The sequence below is a fragment of the Aspergillus foveolatus genome (assembly GCF_047715535.1).
Source record: "Aspergillus foveolatus strain CBS 279.81 unplaced genomic scaffold BDW70scaffold_45, whole genome shotgun sequence".
Taxonomy (NCBI): Eukaryota; Fungi; Ascomycota; class Eurotiomycetes; order Eurotiales; family Aspergillaceae; genus Aspergillus; species Aspergillus foveolatus.
In genome coordinates this window covers 183,130-201,643 of record NW_027396109.1, presented here as the reverse complement: position 1 = coordinate 201,643, position 18,514 = coordinate 183,130, and the positions used below count along the sequence as shown (strand labels likewise).

The window sequence follows — 18,514 nt, the reverse complement described above, 5'->3', positions numbered from 1 at the left end:
TCTGGATAGGCTCAAGTTGAATTGTTGCACATACCCAAAATGCGCCCCCTCACAGAAGAAGAGACGCAGACGCTTTTCAAGAAGCTTGCGGAGTACTGCGGGTCAGGCCTGAAGGAGCTTATCAGTATGTCTTGACTGCAGAAACTGTTCTCCAGACGAAACTAACAACAGCTTAGAACCGCTCGATTCTTCCCCCAACGCCGATCGCTATGTCTTCCGGCTGTCAGGCAACCGTGTCTATTACTCCCTCTTGTCGATAGCCAATGCAGCCACCGCATTTCCCCGCGATCAGCTCCTCTCCCTCGGAATCTGCATGGGTACGTACCGATAGACTCCGGTCGAAACCTCCGCCGTTCCGTGGCCCAGCAGACTTATACTAACGTCCTCTTGTTGCAGGCAAATTCACCAAGACCGGAAAATTTCGTCTCCACATAACCGCCCTCCCCATCATTGCTGAGCACGCCCGAAATAAGATCTGGATCAAGCCTAACGGCGTCATGCCTTTCCTCTACGGTTCGAACGTAGCCAAGGCCCACGTCGCAAAGCTACCGGACGAGATGGCTGAACACAGCGGAGTTATTGTTTGCACGCAGGATGATGTTCCTTTGGGTTTCGGGATTACGGCAAGGAGTACAGCGGAGGCAAGGCGGTTGGACCCCACGGGTATTGTTTGCTTCCGGCAGGCAGATTGTGGAGAGTACCTGCGTGATGAGGATACCCTGTTTGCTTCAGGGTAAAGCGTCTTAGGGACGTTGTGAAGAGTCGACTTACGGTTCATTTCTCATCCCGACGTAGCCTCAGTCGCAGAGGCGTTGGTGGCTGACGGGATGGGAACTCGATCTGCATTGGCTTGAGGACCCCAGTATATATGCGCGGGAAGGACTGCGCTGGACGAGTTCCAGTGGGTGCTCACCTACAATGACCGCCGGGCCAATGTGCAGCAAAAGCGATGTTATTCATTCCAGGAGTATTGGCGCAAATTGGGATCAAGGTGCATTGCCTCTCTTCAACTGGTGGGATTTCTCCGCAGCGGAAGCAATATCCGCGCGAACACTATGAGGTTATATGAAGATACTAGTAATCTATTTCCATAAAGAGAACTAACACCATGACATTTGCTTCTAAGAATCACCACCCAAACGCCGTCTATAACAGCAGCAGTGCAAGCCGCATGGGCCTCCTGTTTTCTAGGCTTTCCAGCTCCCCTTTACCGTAACCTTGCAAAACTACGCAATCAGCCTCCTAGCTACAACCCTCGAAAAATAATAGTCCAGCAATACCCCTCTCTTCCACTCCTCCAAGCAACCGGCCATGATTAGCTCTATCTCTTCATCACTCTTCCCCTTCGCCTTCCAACAAAGCTTCGGGACTCCAGTATGAAATGCATGGAGCAATGTAAGGCGATGATCCTCACTAACTGGTAAGCCCTTCGTGCTGAACTGCCTTCTCTCCACAATTTCGAGCCCCGTCGAAGCGAGCGCGTCACGTACGTCGCTGGAGAATGTGAGGCTGTATCCGCGCTGAACGATCCAATCGAATACTGCCTCCCAATTAGAGGTCATCTTGCAGGGCGGACAGGCGGCAAGTTGGTCGGCGAAGTCGTATTCTTCCCATTGTATGTATCCACCTGGTTCTATTTGCCCATTAGTTCGTCGAACATGCAGTTGTACAAAGGAGAACACACTTAGCAAAGAGGAGATATTGTCCACTGCGGTTTGTAGTGACGATTTCCGAACCGCGAGAACCAGGTGTCTGGCGTGTACAAGGTCATATTTTCCAATATGTTCCTTTGGGAAAGGTTTGTAGAAGTCGTGCACGGAGAAGTCGATATTTGCGACGGACTCCAGCTTGGGGAACAGCGAGGATGAGATGTCAAAGCCATGGTATTTTGTTTGGGTAGTGCTTGATTCTGATTCTGCAACTTTCTTGAGTTCAAAGAGCCAGTCACTGGATACCAAGTCAGTGCGGCCCGGTTTGATGTTGGACGGATAGAAGCATACCCATTCCCAGTCGCGATGTCCGCAACCCGTTCAAATCTCTTTGGAATGTCTGGATGGAGTAGCTTCTGGTGCATCATGTGCAGTAACAGACGATGTTGAATGTCGAGTCTAGTGAATGTGTTAGTTATCGGCCGATAAACAGATAGAGTACGCACCTCTCATTCTCATCGGCCTCCGAAGCCTTCAAGAGATAGTCGGACTTCCTCATCGTCTGCGTAAAGCTCGGCGCCGATTTGGCGAAGTGAGAAACGGTGTTCATCTGGAAGATTGATCGCAAGAAACGGCGACTCAGCATTGCGGCAGAAAGGACACATGGGAATTAGCACGGTATTTATCGGATGCAGTAAGACACTCGGGTGAATGGGGGGCCAGTTGCGGGTGCGAAAGGTGTTCTTTCATCGGTCAGCGATCTGCAAAGTGCTGAAGAGATTCGTTGACAAAGACGCCCAAAGCGAGCTCCTCCATCGCAACTCCCAATACCCGAGCCGAAGACAGCCCCATGAATCCGTGTGGGCTAACTGTTAGAAGATGTGGGGAAGCCTAGCAGGGGACAATCTTCAGGTCGACGCGTTAGCCATTGGCTAGCTCGAGTCTATCAAGATGACTTACCTGAATCAGACCGAAATTTTGAGGATTGGGGCCGCTTGGCTTAAGCCTTATTATGTGAAGGAGCAGGGCTTCACGCTTTTTTGCAGGTGGCTTGAGCATCCCAGTTAGTAGGTACGATTCAATCTCCGCAATTCTTCAGGGAGGTCATCCTGCATGCCTTAGCATAAGCATAGGCAAGAAAGATAGTCCGTGATCGAAGCTAGAGCGCTTTGGGCTAAATCGTACGAGATCCTGGCAATCCAGAAATTCCTCGGTACTTCCTGATTGGGACAGTGCACTACTAATCGCAAACACTGCCTGGGAGGTAACACCAACCTTTCCATTTTGTCCTCCAGCTTCCGCTTGACAAGAGCATACTTGCTGATGGTTCATTGCAGTTGAATGTTTATAATAATTTGGCCCGTTATACTTTGGATTACGGATCTAGTACCCCATCCGGGCTCTCGTTCGCAGGATCGTGAACTGGCAGCGTCAATACATGTGCCATTCCTCTCTAACCTTGATAGATGTAGGTACCGTCGCGCATAATATTGACTTTCATCCTTGTCGTCTGATGGTTGCTAGGTCTCATCTGATCTGACTGTTGAGTTGCGTCTGTTCTGCGTCCGTGCCGGCTGAGATCCGGTTGTTGGTAGCGACAAGGTTATATACTGGGCTGCTACTGCCAGTAGCTGCACACCGCGAGAGATAGCGGGTTTGAACACCTCTGAAACAGTTGATGGAGAGGATAATAGCGCAAGGATATGATACGGGCAATGATGGAGTCGGAATTGATACGAGGCATGCGGGGTCACTGGATTAGGCAGGCGACGCCGATAGCTGGAGATGGAGTCCAACCACACTTGAGGCGATATAACTGATGCCAACGCCTGCAGACAGGTAATCCTGCATTGATGACTCGGTAATTGTAAGAATTGTAGCAATGGCAAACCGCGGCAAGACCTACGACCACAAGGTCCACTGCATTCAGGATCTTGAGCGTCTGGGATCTAACAAGATGAGTAAGATGTATAGAGGTAGCTGCACCTACGCCATGTCTAAACCGAGCTAACTGGGACAGAATATTACAACGAAGGGGCCATGGATCTCATCACGTAACCAACACTGCCTAGAATCCGTATCTTCGGAAAGCTAATACGAGACCGGCCGCAGACTTCGCGAGAACCAGTCAGCGTTCAACCGCTATCTAATACGCCCTCGGGTCCTACGGAACGTTACGAATCTGGACACATCTACTACTATTTTTGGGTCAAAGGTCAAGTTTCCGTTCGGGTTCTCGCCGACCGCAATGCACGCTCTAGCCCACCCGGACGGCGAGGTGGCTACGTCAAAAGCGGCGGCTGCGAGTGGTATTTTGATGGGACTGTCGTGTTACTCGACCATGAACCTTGAAGATGTCATCGCGCACGCCCAGACGAACCCTTACGCTATGCAGTTGAGTCTGCTTAAGAACAAAGAGGCGATGATCCAGATGGTTAAAAGAGCGGAAGGCAAGCATTGGATTGTAGGGGGGTAACAATCGCTAACCAGAAGTTGTGTAGCTGCCGGGTTTAAGGCCCTTTTTCTCACTATCGACGTGCCCTACCTCGGACGACGACTCAATGAATTCCGCAATAACTTTAATATGCCGAGGGGCATGGAGTACCCGAACCTTTTTCCCGGACTGAGCGTGAGTAACCTGGATGATGGGAACGAGATCATGGACTATGGTACTGTGTAATCTCAGATTGTTGCTCTCACCAAACTAATTCGTGGCAGACTGCAGTTGGGAATGGCATCAACTGGTCCCCTTCTTCCGACAGCACACCAAAATGCAAATATGGGGAAAAGGAAGTATGTGGATGCAATAAGAACATATCCTTCTCAAATTGCAAGTGATCTGACATTTACCGTCACTAGTCTCTACCGCAGCAGATGCCGAACTTGCCATCATCCACGGTCTTGACGGCATTGTGATCTCCAACCACGGCGGGCGACAACTCGACTCTGTCCCTTCAACCTTGGATGTCCTGCGAGAGATTGCCCCCATCGCCAAGGGCAAAATCACCATTGCCATTGATGGCGGGATTAGACGAGGAACAGATATCTTCAAGGCGCTGGCGCTGGGAGCAGACTTTTGTCTTGCTGGGAGGCCTGCCATCTGGGGGTTAGCTGTAAGCTACCGCAGTTCCTTTCTCTACCTTTGCTACGGACAGGGCTAATTCTCTCGGTTCAAGTATGACGGACAAGCGGGGGTGGAACTTGCTATCAATCTGCTCTATGATGAATTCAGAAACTGTATGGCGCTGGCTGGGTGTGTCACATCTTCTGTCCGGGTTTAGGGTTGGTGCTGATGATATTGACAGGTGCAAGAATATCTCGGAGATCGGTCGCGACCATGTCTCTCTTCTGCAGCAGGATGGGCGACTGTTGAAGTTGTGATTGGGTCTGTGCAACTGCCCGGCGAGCCCAACTTAGAGTTAAGCATCAGAATATATGAAGAAAAAGACTTGCATTGAAAGCGCGCCGCGATTAGGAATCTCAATCCCCTCATCTGCATTTTGCAATGCAGGCAGAGACTATATAACCCTCCTTAGTGGTGTTCAAACTCCCTTTTTCCCTCCCCGTTTCGTGATTACACCATTCAGAGGTAATTCTTCCACGGATCAATTTACCATTAGGTAGTCTAAGAATTCCTTCTAATATCGTATCCGCCCAGGGTCTATATGGAGTTTACCAAGCTGCCCATGCATTCGCTATCCACCCTACAGACTCGTAAGGACTATAGTTTTACCGAATTTCTCCCACGTACTGCATTGCATTATACTTACAAATCTTCAGCATCTATATTTCTACCCCAATTCAAGATTGAGCTCTAAGCATACGGATGCCCGTTTCCAAAACCTGGAGCCCATAACCCCCTCGACTCCTTAACTTTCAATTGTAGTCCTTTCAGCAGCCCATAAACCGCTCTCAGTGTCGGCATGTCCACCCCCCTTTTCATCCCCTCCCTCAACGGCTCGCCCACAATATTCTCGATTTCCATGAATCCACCCTTCTCCGCATCTTGCGCCATACTCGGCTTGAATTCTGTATCGATCGGATCACCCCGAATCACAATCTCTGGCAGATCCTCAGGGAACCCAGAAACACCGCACGCCTCTGCAGCCGCCATGATCTCGCGCATGATCGGGCGGATCAAGTCGTCAATTATGTGCCTGCTCATGCGCATCCGGGGAGTATCGAGCCCGAGGATCGCTGCAACGGGGTTATACGAGGCGTTATAAACGAGTTTCCGCCACCGTGCCCGCTTCACATCCGGATCATATATGGTCTCCAGCGTATTGTTCGGATTATAAACAGCTATCCACCGCTTCGCTTTGTTCTCCAGGACGCCCTCATCAAAGTTCTGATTCGCAAATGCGCCGATCCGTTGGATGTCTGGGTCATCGTGCAGGATCTTGCCCGGGGTATACTGTGTTGCGCCGAGGTAGACGACGCTGCTAAGGACGGGGTTCGCGGGGAACGCGGAAATAACAGGCCCTTCGAGGTTCAGTCCGTTCTGCGCAAGGATTATGGTTGTGTCCCCTGGTGTCACGGCTGATGCGATGATCTCTGGTACGGACGGTCGAATGTCTGGGGTGTTTTTCGTCGTGACGAGGATGTAGTCGAACGGGGCCAGGCCTTCAGACGTGACGCTGGGAATGGTATTGCGGACTGTCCGACCAGAACGATTAGCGAGATGCTTGATGCCTCGAGCTGAGGCTACGAGCTGGTATCGCAATGCAAGGCAACACGTACTGTGCGTTGGCCGCCACCCAGAAATCCGCCCGTACTGGACGGAGTCGATCTCGAATCCGTCTTTCAGGACGGCGTCATAATTCGAGCGTAGGACGGCGGTAACTTCTGCCTTCCCGCCTTGCTCCAGAGCATAGGAGCACATCGCGCCAATGCCACCAGTGCCAATAACCAGGACGCGGGCTTTTCGCTGATTGTCGGTCATATTACAGATTTCGTGCTTGTTATTGTTGGAGGAAGCGGGGGAAGCCGGGGAAAGTGAGTACTAGGCTACGGAAGAGGTCGCGAATTAGCTAGCTTAAGGCTTTTATAGGCTTATCGATGTGCAGCAAGTTTTGTTTACTGGAGCGGGGGGGATACCTAGACTTGGAGTTCGTGTTATCTTACTGATTCATCAAGTATCGGAGACGCCTCCCCGTTGCGTTGAGAGGAAGGCCACAGCGAAGCAATCGGAGGTTCTCCGTGCTTATGCACTTACGAGTCTCACCATGAAGTAGTAAGAGTCTGCCATGATATACCAAGGTAGCAGCGGCTTTCATTACTTATTCTATTTGTGCTTCCCCCGTTTATCAGATCCTACCAATCTCAAAATCCAGGGAGAACTCCCGCAAGAAAAATCAGCGGGAATCCTCCTTTGCCGTTCTCACATCCATACCAGGTAGGCAATATAGACCTTCTCCTTGTGTAGTATCTGCCGTTTACAATACCTTGCTATTAGATTGCCCTAGAGCTCGACAAGATGCCGACATCTAGTGCGTAGTAATTTAAGATACCCTTCCTCAAACCCGTCATTAAAACCTCAAGCAAATCCATTCAGCTGAAGTCTTTGGTGACCTGAATGCCGGATTCTCACGTATAATTGGGTATCGCGTGGTATCACGGGACTGCATTGCCCAAGACCGAAGCATCCTGCATAGACAGATTTTGTGTTGCCAGTACTATGAGCTGATATTTTGTACTTCGGTAAGATGGATATAGCGCTGCGCAATGACAGTTCGAAGTCGCTGCCGACATCAACCAAGTATCCGAATGTTGTTGTTAAGAATGCCCTAGGGTCTGCGGGTGGGTCAATCGTATAATGAAGCCGGTGTTGTGAGACTACATCACCCAGACGGGCGTCGAAGGGATCGATATCGACATCTTCAACAGCTTGACTCGATCCACAAAGAGGGAGATCTGCATGATGGAATAAGCAATGGCGGTAGAATTGTACCCGGTAGATGTATTGTTTTTGCAGGACTGAGAGCCCGTGACACATTCGACTATCCGTTGCCAGGCATAGACAGAACCAGAAACAACCAATTCGGCAACAATTAGTCTAGTAGCTTCTATGAACATCAAGATTTGGCTTTGGAAGCCAGGGAGTACCGCATACCGCGATATGACCAGGAGGGCTCGCAGTAACCCTCAGAGGCCAATTTGGTCGCGGCCTCAAAGAGCATAGTTACTTGGGGAAATAATACCGATGTGACAGCCTGGAGGGAATACGCTTACCAAGGAATTGTAACCATGGACAGTCGTTTTGGCCAGATGGGTGGTTTACGACGCTGATACCGTAAGCGTTTTTATACAAGTACGTAGGTGAGGCGTATGCACTACGCGGCCCTAGGCTACAAACTTCCGTTCTTCCCATATGTTTCCAGACCCAAGACCCACTCAGGCACTGCTTGCGGGCCCGCTTGGGAATTATTGTAGTATCTAAAGGGGATCCAAGAGCGGCTTGTACAAGGCACCACTAAAGAGGTCTTCCCGCTTTCACCCAAGGACGCAAGTCGAGTCTAAGCCCTTCCCATCTCTTTTAGTTGTTCTTTCTGCCCTGTCCCTGGTAGTCGGGCACAAGCCGCCAATCCCGTTCTCCTGCAGATGATTACCGGAAGGGACCCGTGCTGCTGGCAGGGCTGTGAGTTTTCAGCCCCTGCTTGGCACTCTCAGACTGAGCATCAAGCCCTAGATAGATGAATACAATATCTTTTTCCCCCTTGAACAAGAGTGCTGAAGAGAAGGATGAGAGAGCTAATAAGCATGGATAGACTCTCAAAGATAGACTCTCAATGGGACTGACGGAGCTGGCATCTCTCTTCTCCTATGCCTAGTAGTCCTTCATATTTCGATCATATTTCGAAATATGCAGTGTCTGAGGCTAAATCACTGCTGTTGATGGCCAAATAAAACTGCTTAGAAACAGCCCTGGAGAACAACCGCGGTTGTTTCCACGCCCCTTCTTGTGCCGATATACACCTGATTGACCTTTTGTTGTATTGGTATTGTAGCAACTTCCATATCAAGTGACACATTCTTACATATCCCTTCTCCCGAGTCGCTCTTGGCATGTGTCAAGTTGGATTGGCAACCAGTTTTTTAAACAATTTTAACGCATTTCTCATGATTTGAATTGCCGAGCCACAGCCAATTCTGAGGACGACTCAGTTTCAATCCAATGGGTCTGTTTCAGAAATGCGGTCGTCACATTGACAGATTGACAGACGGAAGTGTCAAATCGCTCGATTGACACCGGGGAGAACATTCCGCTTCTTGGCTTCGTCACTGTGACGTAGATCGGTCAAATCACACCATTCTCGTCGATTGAGACTGAGCGGATAGCTGAAGGTGGCAAATCTCACTCGAGAGTACTCTGAGCAGAAGAATTGAAAATAAAACGAGCTCTGAGCTGCTGGATCGCGATGATCACCTCATGGTGGGTTCGGGTTGGCCCGTGTGATCCGTTGATCCAGGGGACGGCACAGCAAAGGAGGTCAAGTTGGACTCCGGTAGGAGTGGAAAACTGGTCTACTGGTGTCCAAGTCACATACTCTGAGTAGAAACTCGCTAGAGCACCATTGGCCCGCGGTTGGGCATTAGACTTCCGGGTGGGTGAAGAGATGGATGATTACCAGGGCATGGCTATGCAGACTGCCGATCTAGGTGGATATCTCATCCACCGCGGCAACCGCTCTGAAAGCTGGTCAGAAGACTCAGGGATAGCTCTTGATATCGAGAAAATTGATGGTTGATGCCCGACGAACCCCTTTCTGCCTGTTCTGCTCCAGTCTGCTCGAGTTCTGCTCCAGTTCCTGGATAGTGGATACTGGACTGATAATGGACAGAGATACAGAACACACGGACTGTTCGGCTTGTGAAAGAGTCAGAACAGAAGCCGAGCCGGCGGCGCGCAGACCGAGAAAATTCCTGAGCTGTGATTGGCTGCGATAAAAAAAACCCGTACAAGCGTCAGCGTGGGATCCACAGGGGCAAAAGTAAAAAGAAAAAAAGAAAAAGATAGCCGCGTTACTTCTAGTGTGACTAGACGTAGTGTAAGCAGGGTTCTGGGAGCACATGGCGGAAACTATGGCTGGGTGTGGCAGAATGGCCCGGCGTGATATCAATTGGGCGTGATTTACCACTCTACAGTCCACAGTCGTCAGCTCACACCTCCATAACACCTCCATAGTCTATCAATCCCTTTACCATCCGAACTCCACCGTCACTCATTGACGGCGCTCCAATCATCCTAGCGGTGAGGTCATGGCTTTCGCGTCGTCTTGGCCGCTCGTGGACGCTCTTGGACGCTCTTGGCCGTTGTGTTATAACCCCCACTGGGTCTCGAGGGTCTCGACGGTCTCGACAGGCGAGACAGTCGAGATTGCGGGATTGAAGGTTCTGTCCATCTTCTGACGCGATCGTGCAAGCAAAGTCTAGACCGTGATATTTTTGGTCGTGCCTGGAAGTCTGGGACTGAGTCTCCACCGGTCGTCGTGGTCCGTTCGCAACTCGACAGCGAATTCTAGACTCCGCCTTCTAGAACACTCACGACCCCTCCAGCATAAATCGCCGCCCCCCTCCTTGGGTTTTTCTCTATCCTATCCAGCAGTCTCTGTTTCATCCTTGCTTCAGAAGTTTCGACCTTGCTGAGAATTCAGACCGTCCGTCGGACCAATGTCCACACCGGAAGGCCGTCCTTCCTATGAACCACTCACCCCGCACAACACCTCTCCAGTAACACACGCCTTGGACGACCCTGATCCAGTGCCCGCTGGGGTCGACCTCGACAATGAGCCGGTTAATGCAGGTTTAGCTCTGCCTGCTACGGCAGCGCCCGTCAATGCTACCGGAGAGCATCGCGGCAACCGCGTGCGGTTCCGGTCGTTCAGCAGCTACCGCGAGGCCGACGACCGTGGCTTCACGACCGAGCCTGCACCTGCCGTGACCCGGCCTCCCATTCTACGCAATGACTCTGATTACTCGGTTCGTTCCTACCATTCCATGATGGACTATGATCCAACCTCTGCCAATGCATCCGAGGCTTCCGCCGCAGACCTGATCTCGCGGTCCCCGCCCGATTCCGACAGCCGACAGAATTCGCGTGAAGATATTCCAATCCATGAACTGGGCCAGCTCAAAGAGAACCCTGCTGTTGACGGCCAGGGTGGGGGTAAATCGGCGACTCCAGACCGCAATATGTCTGTACGTGAGCGTTTCCGCCACGCCGGCGAGCTGATTCGTAAGAAGACGGTGTTTCTGGGCGAACGGCTGGGCCGGGACGTCTACGATGACGGCGGCGATCTCGGCGCTTCTTTGCTGCCAGATGATATGGAGGGCTCGTTCCCTCCGCTCCATCGCTCGCGTCAGCACGATGAGGAGAAGGCCGGCGATCCCAACGCGCCCGCGGAGCCGCTGCCCAGCGCGGAGGCCCACCGTCTCGTGCGCAGTGTGACCCAGAGCCATGCTCGTCGCCGGCGGCCCCGGTCGGCGTATGCCCGGTCGGGCGCGAGCACGCCGGAAGGGCTCCGCCCGGACTCCTGGTACGGGTCTGGCCGGTTTGGAGGCGGAGGGATTCTGTCGCAGCTGCTTCGACTCCAGGCTGTGCAGAGCTCGGGGAGCAGCAGTGCGCCTGTGAGCGACGCCGAGTCCGATACCGAGTCGCCAATTTCTTCAGGCGCTGCGACGCCGAAGAAAGAAAAGCTGAAGTGGTACAAGAAGCCGAACCACCATTCCACTGCCTCGCTGGTCGGGGCGTCGATGAATCTGAGTTCGGCTACTCTACCTGCACCTGCGGAGGCATTGATGACCCCAAAGAGGGGCCGGAGAAAAGCATATCGCAAGACAAGACTGGAAGACGAGATCCGGGTGACTGTGCACATTGCCGAGATCCTTGCGCGCCAGCGGTACATCATGCAGCTGTGCCGAGCCCTGATGCGCTATGGAGCCCCAACTCATCGCATGGAAGAGTACATGAAGATGACCGCACGGGTTCTCGAGGTCGAAGGTCAATTCCTCTACCTGCCTGGCTGCATGATCATGTCTTTTGACGACCCGACGACCCGCACCGCCGAAGTCAAGCTCGTCCGTGTCGTTCAAGGCGTCGACCTCGGTCGTCTTGCCGACACGCATAACGTTTACAAAAACGTCGTCCACGATCTCATTGGCGTCGAAGAGGCGATTTCTGAGCTTGACCAGATCATGTCCCGCAAACCCCGATTCAACAAATGGTTCCTTGTCCCGGCCTATGGCTTCGCCAGTGTCGCCGTCGGCCCATTCGCCTTTCAAGCCCGCCCCATCGACATGCCCATCATCTTCCTCCTTGGCTCCATAGTGGGATTCATGCAGCACGTTCTCGCTCCGAAATCAGTCCTCTACTCCAATGTTTTTGAAGTCACCGCTGCCGTGCTGACATCTTTTCTCGCCCGTGCTTTCGGCTCCATCCGCAGTACTGTTGGCGGCGAAGAGCAAAATCTCTTCTGCTTTTCCGCGCTTGCCCAGTCTTCTATTGCTCTTATCCTCCCTGGATTTATCGTCCTTTGCGCCAGTCTCGAACTACAATCCCACCAGATGATTGCTGGTTCAATCCGCATGATTTATGCGATTATTTATTCGCTCTTCCTCGGCTACGGTGTAACTGTTGGAACAACAATCTACGGTCTCATGGACGGCAATGCGTCTTCTGAAAAGGAATGCAAAAATCTCGATGTTTATAACTCGGTCTACATCCAGAAATTTTGCTTTGTGCCACTCTTTGTCATCTTCGTCGCCATTATCAACCAAGCGAAATGGAAACAGCTGCCGGTCATGATCCTTATCGCCCTATGTGGATACATCACAAACTACTTTTCCACGACCAAACTCGGGTCCAACTCCGAGGTTGCGAATACAGTCGGCGCTTTCACTATCGGTCTCCTCGGCAATCTCTATTCGAGACTTTGGCGTGGCCACGCAGCAGCTGCGATCTTACCCGCGATCTTCGTTCTCGTTCCCTCTGGTCTCGCATCAAGTGGATCACTTATCGCCGGTCTCAACTATGCGGATTCAGTCCGCGATGGGATTGCGAGCGGGAACACGAGTAATATCGCGAGTCAGGATACGTCAATTGCGAGTCTTGGTTTTGGAATGGTGCAGATTGCAATTGGAATTACCGTTGGACTTTTCGTCTCAGCCCTGGTGGTTTACCCGTTTGGAAAGAGAAGAAGTGGATTGTTTAACTTTTGATCTCGGTTTTTGGCTTATAAGGCGTTCTTCTGGAATCTCTGATGCGTTACGTATGGGACATAACAAGACGATATACGTACATGATGGCATACAGGACATAGTGTTTTCTCGACAGGTTCAGGTTCAGTTTTGTGATTTAGCGAACCAGCAAGCGAGCGGGATTTGGATAGATTTTACATTTACACGCATGGATATGATAGGAGCGTTGATATAGCGATGATCTTAATACCCAGCTGACATCCATCTTCGTTAATCCATTTTTTGGTCAATGTGCGTATGCGACTGCCGGCTGTCTCATATCGCGAAGGCAGGACCTGACCGATGGTTTCAATCTTCATCGAAGCATGCTTATCCTTCATGTAGCTCTATTATGCCATTCGTGCTGTTTATCCCCGTTTTCATTCTCTCACTGAGTAGCACATGCACGTCAGCCTAATTCTTGCGGTGGTAGTACTCGGGATCCCCAATATATATTTCACTTTTGAGCGTGTATAGCATGATACCCATAGATGGAATAGCTTGTATAGAATGGACGGTACAGGATTCCGCGAAACTCAAGCAAATGAGAGCGTCATTCATTATGTCCATTGGTTGTACGTTTTGGTAAGTTGTAATGTAGTTGCAGCATCCTGAGTATCATCGCCCCTATATATGAATGTCCCTGGAAAGAAACACAACCTCAATCTGAATTAAGCTTTCCCTTAGGTAGCTTAGCTATCGAATGACCTCCCTAATTCAAATACTCACCCCCCGTCTCCTGATGAATAACATCAAAAAGCGGCTTCGCACTAAACCAACCCGCCATCGGTGTCCCAACCGTCTTATACGTAAACGCTGCGTCCGCATCATTGATCTTCACCGTCGCCCCTCCGCGTCCCGCCGCAGCCGCATCGGCGAGTAACTGCGCATGGCAGCACTTCTCTAGACTAACGAACCAGAATACCGTTTCTTCAATCGTCTTCCCCACAGTGAGGAGGCCGTGATTTTGCAGGAGCGCGGCCTTCTTGGACCCCAGTGCGCTCGCTATGTTACGCCCTTCCTCTTCGGCTAGCACAACACCGTTGAATTGGCGGTAGACGACGTGGTCCTGCACAGCATCCAGTCAGATCCGCTCATCGCGAATAAATTGAAAGGAGTTTTGGTACATTATAAAAAGCGCACGAATCCTGCGTGATTATATCCAATTCGCGCCCGAGGCTACAAAACGCCCTCCCGTAGAGGGAATGACTATGCGCCGCACAAAGAACATCAGGCCTCGCCGCATGGATGGCCGAATGTATCATGAAGGCCGCTGCGTTGAGCAGACGACAGGGACCTCCATCGATCACGTTCCCGGAGTGATCGACTAGGATCAGATCGCTGGCTTTGATCTGGCTGAAGGAGACACCGAATGGGTTCACCCAGAATGTGGTGGGATCGATTGGGTCACGGACGGTGATGTGGCCTGCCACTCCTATTCAGATTATATGGATTAGCTAGCTGACGACGTTGGATGGATTGGAGGGGAGTGTGGGTGCGGGGTACCCTCGTCATAGCCGTTCTTGCCGAAAATGCGGAATGCAGCGGCGAGACGGCCTTTCAGATATTCGCGTTCCTGGAGCTTGTCTTCAAAGACCGGAGGTTTAGGGAATTGCATCTTGACCTTGGCAGAGGACGCCGAGGATTCTTGGCTGTTGGTGGTGCCTTTGCTGGTGGCAGTGGAGGAGGGAGTGGGGTCCGTTGCGGAGGGAGGCATTTCGGTTCTGAGACTGATCGACTGGATTAGGTCTGTAGATTCTTGTTGTTGGATGAGGTTTGTGAGATTAGTAGTGATGTTTGGTAAGAAGGTGAGGATGGGGAGGAGACCGAGGTGATGGAAAGCGATGTTGGAGTAGGGAAGCTGTCACCCAAAGGGCGCACAGATTACTCTGTTGGGTAATAAAACCTCCCTACTTATCGGGCGGGGTAATGACGACCATAGATCGATAGGGTGCGCATATCCGAGGTTCTCCTCACAAATCAGAACCAGTCTATTACTTGCTGAAGTCCGTATACTGCACTCCTCTATGTTAGAAACACCAGACCGTGATGATACCAGAGTGATAGCCTATCCCGTCCCTGCTTCCTTCTTAAACACGCCTTCCCCCTTCCCCTCAGCAAGGTTCTCAAGCCAGCTATCCCTCCTCTTACAATAGATCTCACCGCCCAGCTCACCACACTTCTTACGAGACTCCTCATCCAGGGTTCCCCATTTGAGAGCGGCCCAATCCGCCCCAGTAGGGCTCGAGGTGAAGTGGCACCCGCAGTCGCCGCAGAATGCGCGGGGAAGCGGAATGCCGCTGTCGGTGGACAGGTCCATGAAGATCTTCGGTTCGCCGGAGGTATAGCGGAGTTGCGAGGGGTGGATGATGATGTTTGTTGAGAAGGCGCTGCCTGTGTATTTCTTGCAGGAGGTGCAGTGGCAGGTTATGAGCTGTTAGACGAGGCGTTTTAGTAGGTATTCATACTGAAGGGTGGAGAGCAGGAAGGGAATGAGGGGGAGGACCTTGGGAGTCGGCTCGGAGGACGCGAGGTCGACGGTGTAGGTGACTTTGCCGCAGAGGCAAGCGCCATTGAGGGTTTTTGTAGACATGTTGGATATGAATTGACGATTCGTTTCTCTACCTCAATTCCAGTCACTTTTACAGAGGATTGAGCAACTTCATGCGTTGTGGGCTTTATCTACTAGTGACCCCACATTCATTAGTAAGACACGGCTCCCACCTAGATTCTCCATCGACGTTGGCATGGCCAGAATATATTGTTATTTGGATGTTATCTACAATGGGAATGGCACCCTAATCCTTTGCGCCTCGTCAAGCACCGCTTCCTGCAGCGCGATATCGTCCAGCGATTTGCCCTCTTGGGGTTTCTTCGGAGCGCCCAGCATCGGCTTAAGATCGGCGTCGCAGACAGTCCCCGGCTTTGGCAATTCGCCTGTCTGAAAGTACTTGCGAATGGACTGGCTCACGCAAGTTGAAGGGGCTGCGAGGGTACAGTGCTGCGGCTGTTAGTGCTAGGCGCTTACATAGCAGGGCAGTTACTTACCCCCTCTGAGTCTTGCTGCAGTAGTACTGAGCCGGGGAATGCGTGTGACATCTTCTTTGCGCTGTTGGGGCTTAGCATACATCATAATCAGACAATGGTTGGACAGTACCTCGCTAGAGGAGTTACCGGGTCGAGGATGTTATTCACAAGCAGAATCGGAAAGGAGGTGTTTCCGGTGACAGGAACTACAGTTGTTAGTCAGGATTGTTGATAGGTGCTGATAATCTACCTGGCATCTTCCACTTAGGCTTGACGCTCCATCCAGCACAGTTGAGCCGCGTATGGGCCCAGTAATCTCCAATGGCGCTGCTGAGCCCTTGAAGACTTCGCCAATGTCGCTTAAAGCCCTGCTCATCTGTTGATTGCATGTACTCTGCATCGGAACACAGAATAGCAGAAGTAGAATACATCTCGTTCTGTCCAGGTGCCGCACATTCAGACGACCACGGCCCGGCAATTAGACACTCCTCAGTCGGACAGGTAGGCGAGCGGTGGCTGTGTTTGAAGTCTGCCAATTTAGAGCCATCCCCTTTGAGCAGATCGCTTACGATACCCGCGAGGTAAGTGAACCCGGCTAGTGGCTGGTAAACGGATATTCGCTGAACAGTCTTCAGGTCCGACCACGTCACGACCTCCGGGCCGCGAGTCTCGGATGATCTCACGGCCATGGATGAGCTGTAAAGACTGCCCTCCAGTTCTTCGTAAGACGCTTTAATAGCAGCGGGGCCTCCTGCTGCGTATAGTGGACATCTCCTTCCGGCCTCATTGCAGTAGATGGAGAATTTATCAAAGATGGCGTCAGCATCTCCAATGGGCTCCGGTCCAATTCCGGTATAGTACTTGTCCGCATCAACTACGCCATCTAACAACATGCGTTCGATACGGTCAGGAAAGAATGCGGCGAAAGTGGCGCCAAGGACGGTCCCATATGACCGGCCCCAGTATAGTAGCTTCTCTCGCCCGCGATGCCATTTTGTCCTCTCTAGGATGTGCTGCTTTTGGTCGTAGCCGTGCATCTGGTCGAATTGACGCTGCGCCTCAAAACCTTGCTTCTCGCGCCACTCGCCATGCCGCTCGATGATCTCCAACATATCCCGCGCAACCGGGGGAGTGTTGGTATGCTCACCCAGAGCATCTCCATCGACAGAGGGCGTCAAAATGGCCTGTGAACACGCAGGATTCAGGGCAATGGCGCGCTGCCAGTTTCGCATAAATGAGTCTGCAGAGCTGCCAAGCATCCCGTCCGCCTCGGCCTGGAGCTCCCAATTATTCTGGGAGAAAAGGTTCGGAAAGCAGCTAAAGCCCGGGGTTGTGTTGTTGACACCCCGTGGATCGAATCCGATGATATCAAAATAGAGATTGGATTGATTCATATCTGTCGGAACGACAGTTGCGTCCGCAATGGTCTGCAAATTGCGGCCGGATATTAGGGCCTGAGCAACTCCGGAGCCACCAGGGCCACCTAAATGGTCAGTAGGTAAACGTCAGGCAACCGAAACAAGCGTACCGGGATTGATTAGTATTGCGCCGCCGTATCGAGGGTCAGTTACGGGAACCTTTGCCGGGAGTCGAGCGATAGCGATCGCCATCCGAGTGCCTTGGCCATCTGACCGGTGGTAGTCCATCGGTACGTCGAGCCGCGCGCACTGAAAGCCGCTGAAGCAGTCATGGTACTCAAGCGATCCTGACGGTGTAAGCTGCCCACGTTAGCTTGAGACGACGCAAATTCGCGATCACAAACCTGCGTCCAAGAGAATTGATTTTCTGATCCCGGAGATGCGCTGGCCTTGGCCTCGATGTCCCAATACGAAATTGGGAACAGCCACCATGATAGCCCCGCAAGGACCGTCAAAGCTAACAAGGTGGGACTACCGCTTCTTCGGGTACGCCCGCGTGGCCATATGTACTCGCCATTTTGGCGGCTGAGACTGTGATGTTTACCATCCTCCATCGGTTTTCTATCTTAGACTACCATTATGCAGTCGAGACGCCAAACAAGCTCTAGACGCTGCTGGGGGGTGGAAGGGTCTTAAATAGCGCCCTGTGTGGGCCTTACCTGGCATTGTTGGGGAGCGGCTGAGGCGCATAATTTCCTTCACGATGCAAGACGAACATTGAGAATGGGAAAGCCTCCACCGGCGAATTAACGAAGGCGGATACGCAATCACAGCAGGAAGATAGGGCGTCAGATATGCAAGGTAGTCTCAGGTATAAAGCGACAATAATGGGCCGGACAAGAGTCGCGAGCGAGCACCTCTGATCTCGTGAGTGGAGTTGAAGTGTGCCGAACGAACCCATCTCTGCATCGCGCTAGTGCAGTGCAGCTGATAGCCAAAGTCTGCTTTTTTGGGCGGGCCAACACCCGTTCTCGTCGAGGTGATGGGAAAGCAGGAGGCATCTTTTAGCCACTAATCGTACGGCATCTGCAATGTGAGGGAAAGAATTGGAATGGTCGTGTAACCAGCTTGAGTTTGAAAGGTCCATAAGAAGAATAGAGGTGGAAATGGGAGCATTCTTACAGCGATAAAGGTTGATGATCTCTGGTTGACTTACTGGTTAAGGATCATCGACCAGAAGATCAT

General features: G+C 51.8%; 8 protein-coding genes across 8 annotated transcripts; 3 read left to right on the top strand and 5 right to left on the bottom strand.

Moving 5' to 3' along the window:
* Nucleotides 1–15: 15 nt before the first annotated feature.
* Nucleotides 16–1,129, top strand: BDW70DRAFT_89282 (ribosome biosynthesis protein NIP7). Its single transcript, XM_073745126.1, has 3 exons — nucleotides 16–124; nucleotides 177–317; nucleotides 397–1,129. Exons 1-3 carry the CDS (start codon nucleotides 40–42, stop codon nucleotides 735–737), a joined length of 567 nt encoding a protein of 188 aa, XP_073593754.1. The 5' UTR covers nucleotides 16–39; the 3' UTR covers nucleotides 738–1,129.
* Nucleotides 1,130–1,226: 97 nt separating this feature from the next.
* Nucleotides 1,227–2,295, bottom strand: BDW70DRAFT_162186 (class I SAM-dependent methyltransferase; the record flags this gene model as incomplete). The annotated part of the gene is made up of 4 exons (XM_073741089.1): nucleotides 1,227–1,633; nucleotides 1,685–1,947; nucleotides 2,001–2,108; nucleotides 2,156–2,295. The coding sequence occupies 4 exons, from the start codon at nucleotides 2,293–2,295 to the stop codon at nucleotides 1,227–1,229; spliced, it is 918 nt and encodes a 305-aa protein (XP_073593753.1).
* A 1,236-nt stretch (nucleotides 2,296–3,531) lies between these two features.
* BDW70DRAFT_152102 (alpha-hydroxy acid oxidase) lies at nucleotides 3,532–5,030 on the top strand (the record flags this gene model as incomplete). Its single annotated transcript, XM_073739394.1, has 8 exons — nucleotides 3,532–3,625; nucleotides 3,670–3,703; nucleotides 3,762–4,099; nucleotides 4,151–4,318; nucleotides 4,368–4,442; nucleotides 4,509–4,762; nucleotides 4,826–4,902; nucleotides 4,955–5,030. 8 exons carry the CDS (start codon nucleotides 3,532–3,534, stop codon nucleotides 5,028–5,030), a joined length of 1,116 nt encoding a protein of 371 aa, XP_073593752.1.
* A 433-nt stretch (nucleotides 5,031–5,463) lies between these two features.
* BDW70DRAFT_169844 (ketopantoate reductase family protein) lies at nucleotides 5,464–6,591 on the bottom strand (the record flags this gene model as incomplete). Its single annotated transcript, XM_073742788.1, has 2 exons — nucleotides 5,464–6,272; nucleotides 6,390–6,591. 2 exons carry the CDS (start codon nucleotides 6,589–6,591, stop codon nucleotides 5,464–5,466), a joined length of 1,011 nt encoding a protein of 336 aa, XP_073593751.1.
* Nucleotides 6,592–9,701: 3,110 nt separating this feature from the next.
* Nucleotides 9,702–13,362, top strand: BDW70DRAFT_140808 (threonine/serine exporter family protein). Its single transcript, XM_073737681.1, has one exon. It carries the CDS (start codon nucleotides 10,320–10,322, stop codon nucleotides 12,864–12,866), a length of 2,547 nt encoding a protein of 848 aa, XP_073593750.1. The 5' UTR covers nucleotides 9,702–10,319; the 3' UTR covers nucleotides 12,867–13,362.
* A 48-nt stretch (nucleotides 13,363–13,410) lies between these two features.
* Nucleotides 13,411–14,716, bottom strand: BDW70DRAFT_89240 (class II aldolase/adducin family protein). The gene is made up of 3 exons (XM_073745125.1): nucleotides 14,391–14,716; nucleotides 14,012–14,319; nucleotides 13,411–13,953 (listed from the first exon to the last, which is right to left on the bottom strand). The coding sequence occupies exons 1-3, from the start codon at nucleotides 14,599–14,601 to the stop codon at nucleotides 13,597–13,599; spliced, it is 876 nt and encodes a 291-aa protein (XP_073593749.1). The 5' UTR covers nucleotides 14,602–14,716; the 3' UTR covers nucleotides 13,411–13,596.
* A 119-nt stretch (nucleotides 14,717–14,835) lies between these two features.
* On the bottom strand, nucleotides 14,836–15,510 carry BDW70DRAFT_140806 (GFA family protein). Its single transcript, XM_073737680.1, has 2 exons — nucleotides 15,391–15,510; nucleotides 14,836–15,318 (listed from the first exon to the last, which is right to left on the bottom strand). The coding sequence occupies exons 1-2, from the start codon at nucleotides 15,475–15,477 to the stop codon at nucleotides 14,953–14,955; spliced, it is 453 nt and encodes a 150-aa protein (XP_073593748.1). The 5' UTR covers nucleotides 15,478–15,510; the 3' UTR covers nucleotides 14,836–14,952.
* Nucleotides 15,511–15,613: 103 nt separating this feature from the next.
* Nucleotides 15,614–18,461, bottom strand: BDW70DRAFT_140804 (putative proteinase). The gene is made up of 6 exons (XM_073737679.1): nucleotides 17,674–18,461; nucleotides 17,440–17,629; nucleotides 16,162–17,394; nucleotides 16,042–16,117; nucleotides 15,933–15,993; nucleotides 15,614–15,885 (listed from the first exon to the last, which is right to left on the bottom strand). Exons 1-6 carry the CDS (start codon nucleotides 17,881–17,883, stop codon nucleotides 15,664–15,666), a joined length of 1,992 nt encoding a protein of 663 aa, XP_073593747.1. The 5' UTR covers nucleotides 17,884–18,461; the 3' UTR covers nucleotides 15,614–15,663.
* Nucleotides 18,462–18,514: the final 53 nt, after the last annotated feature.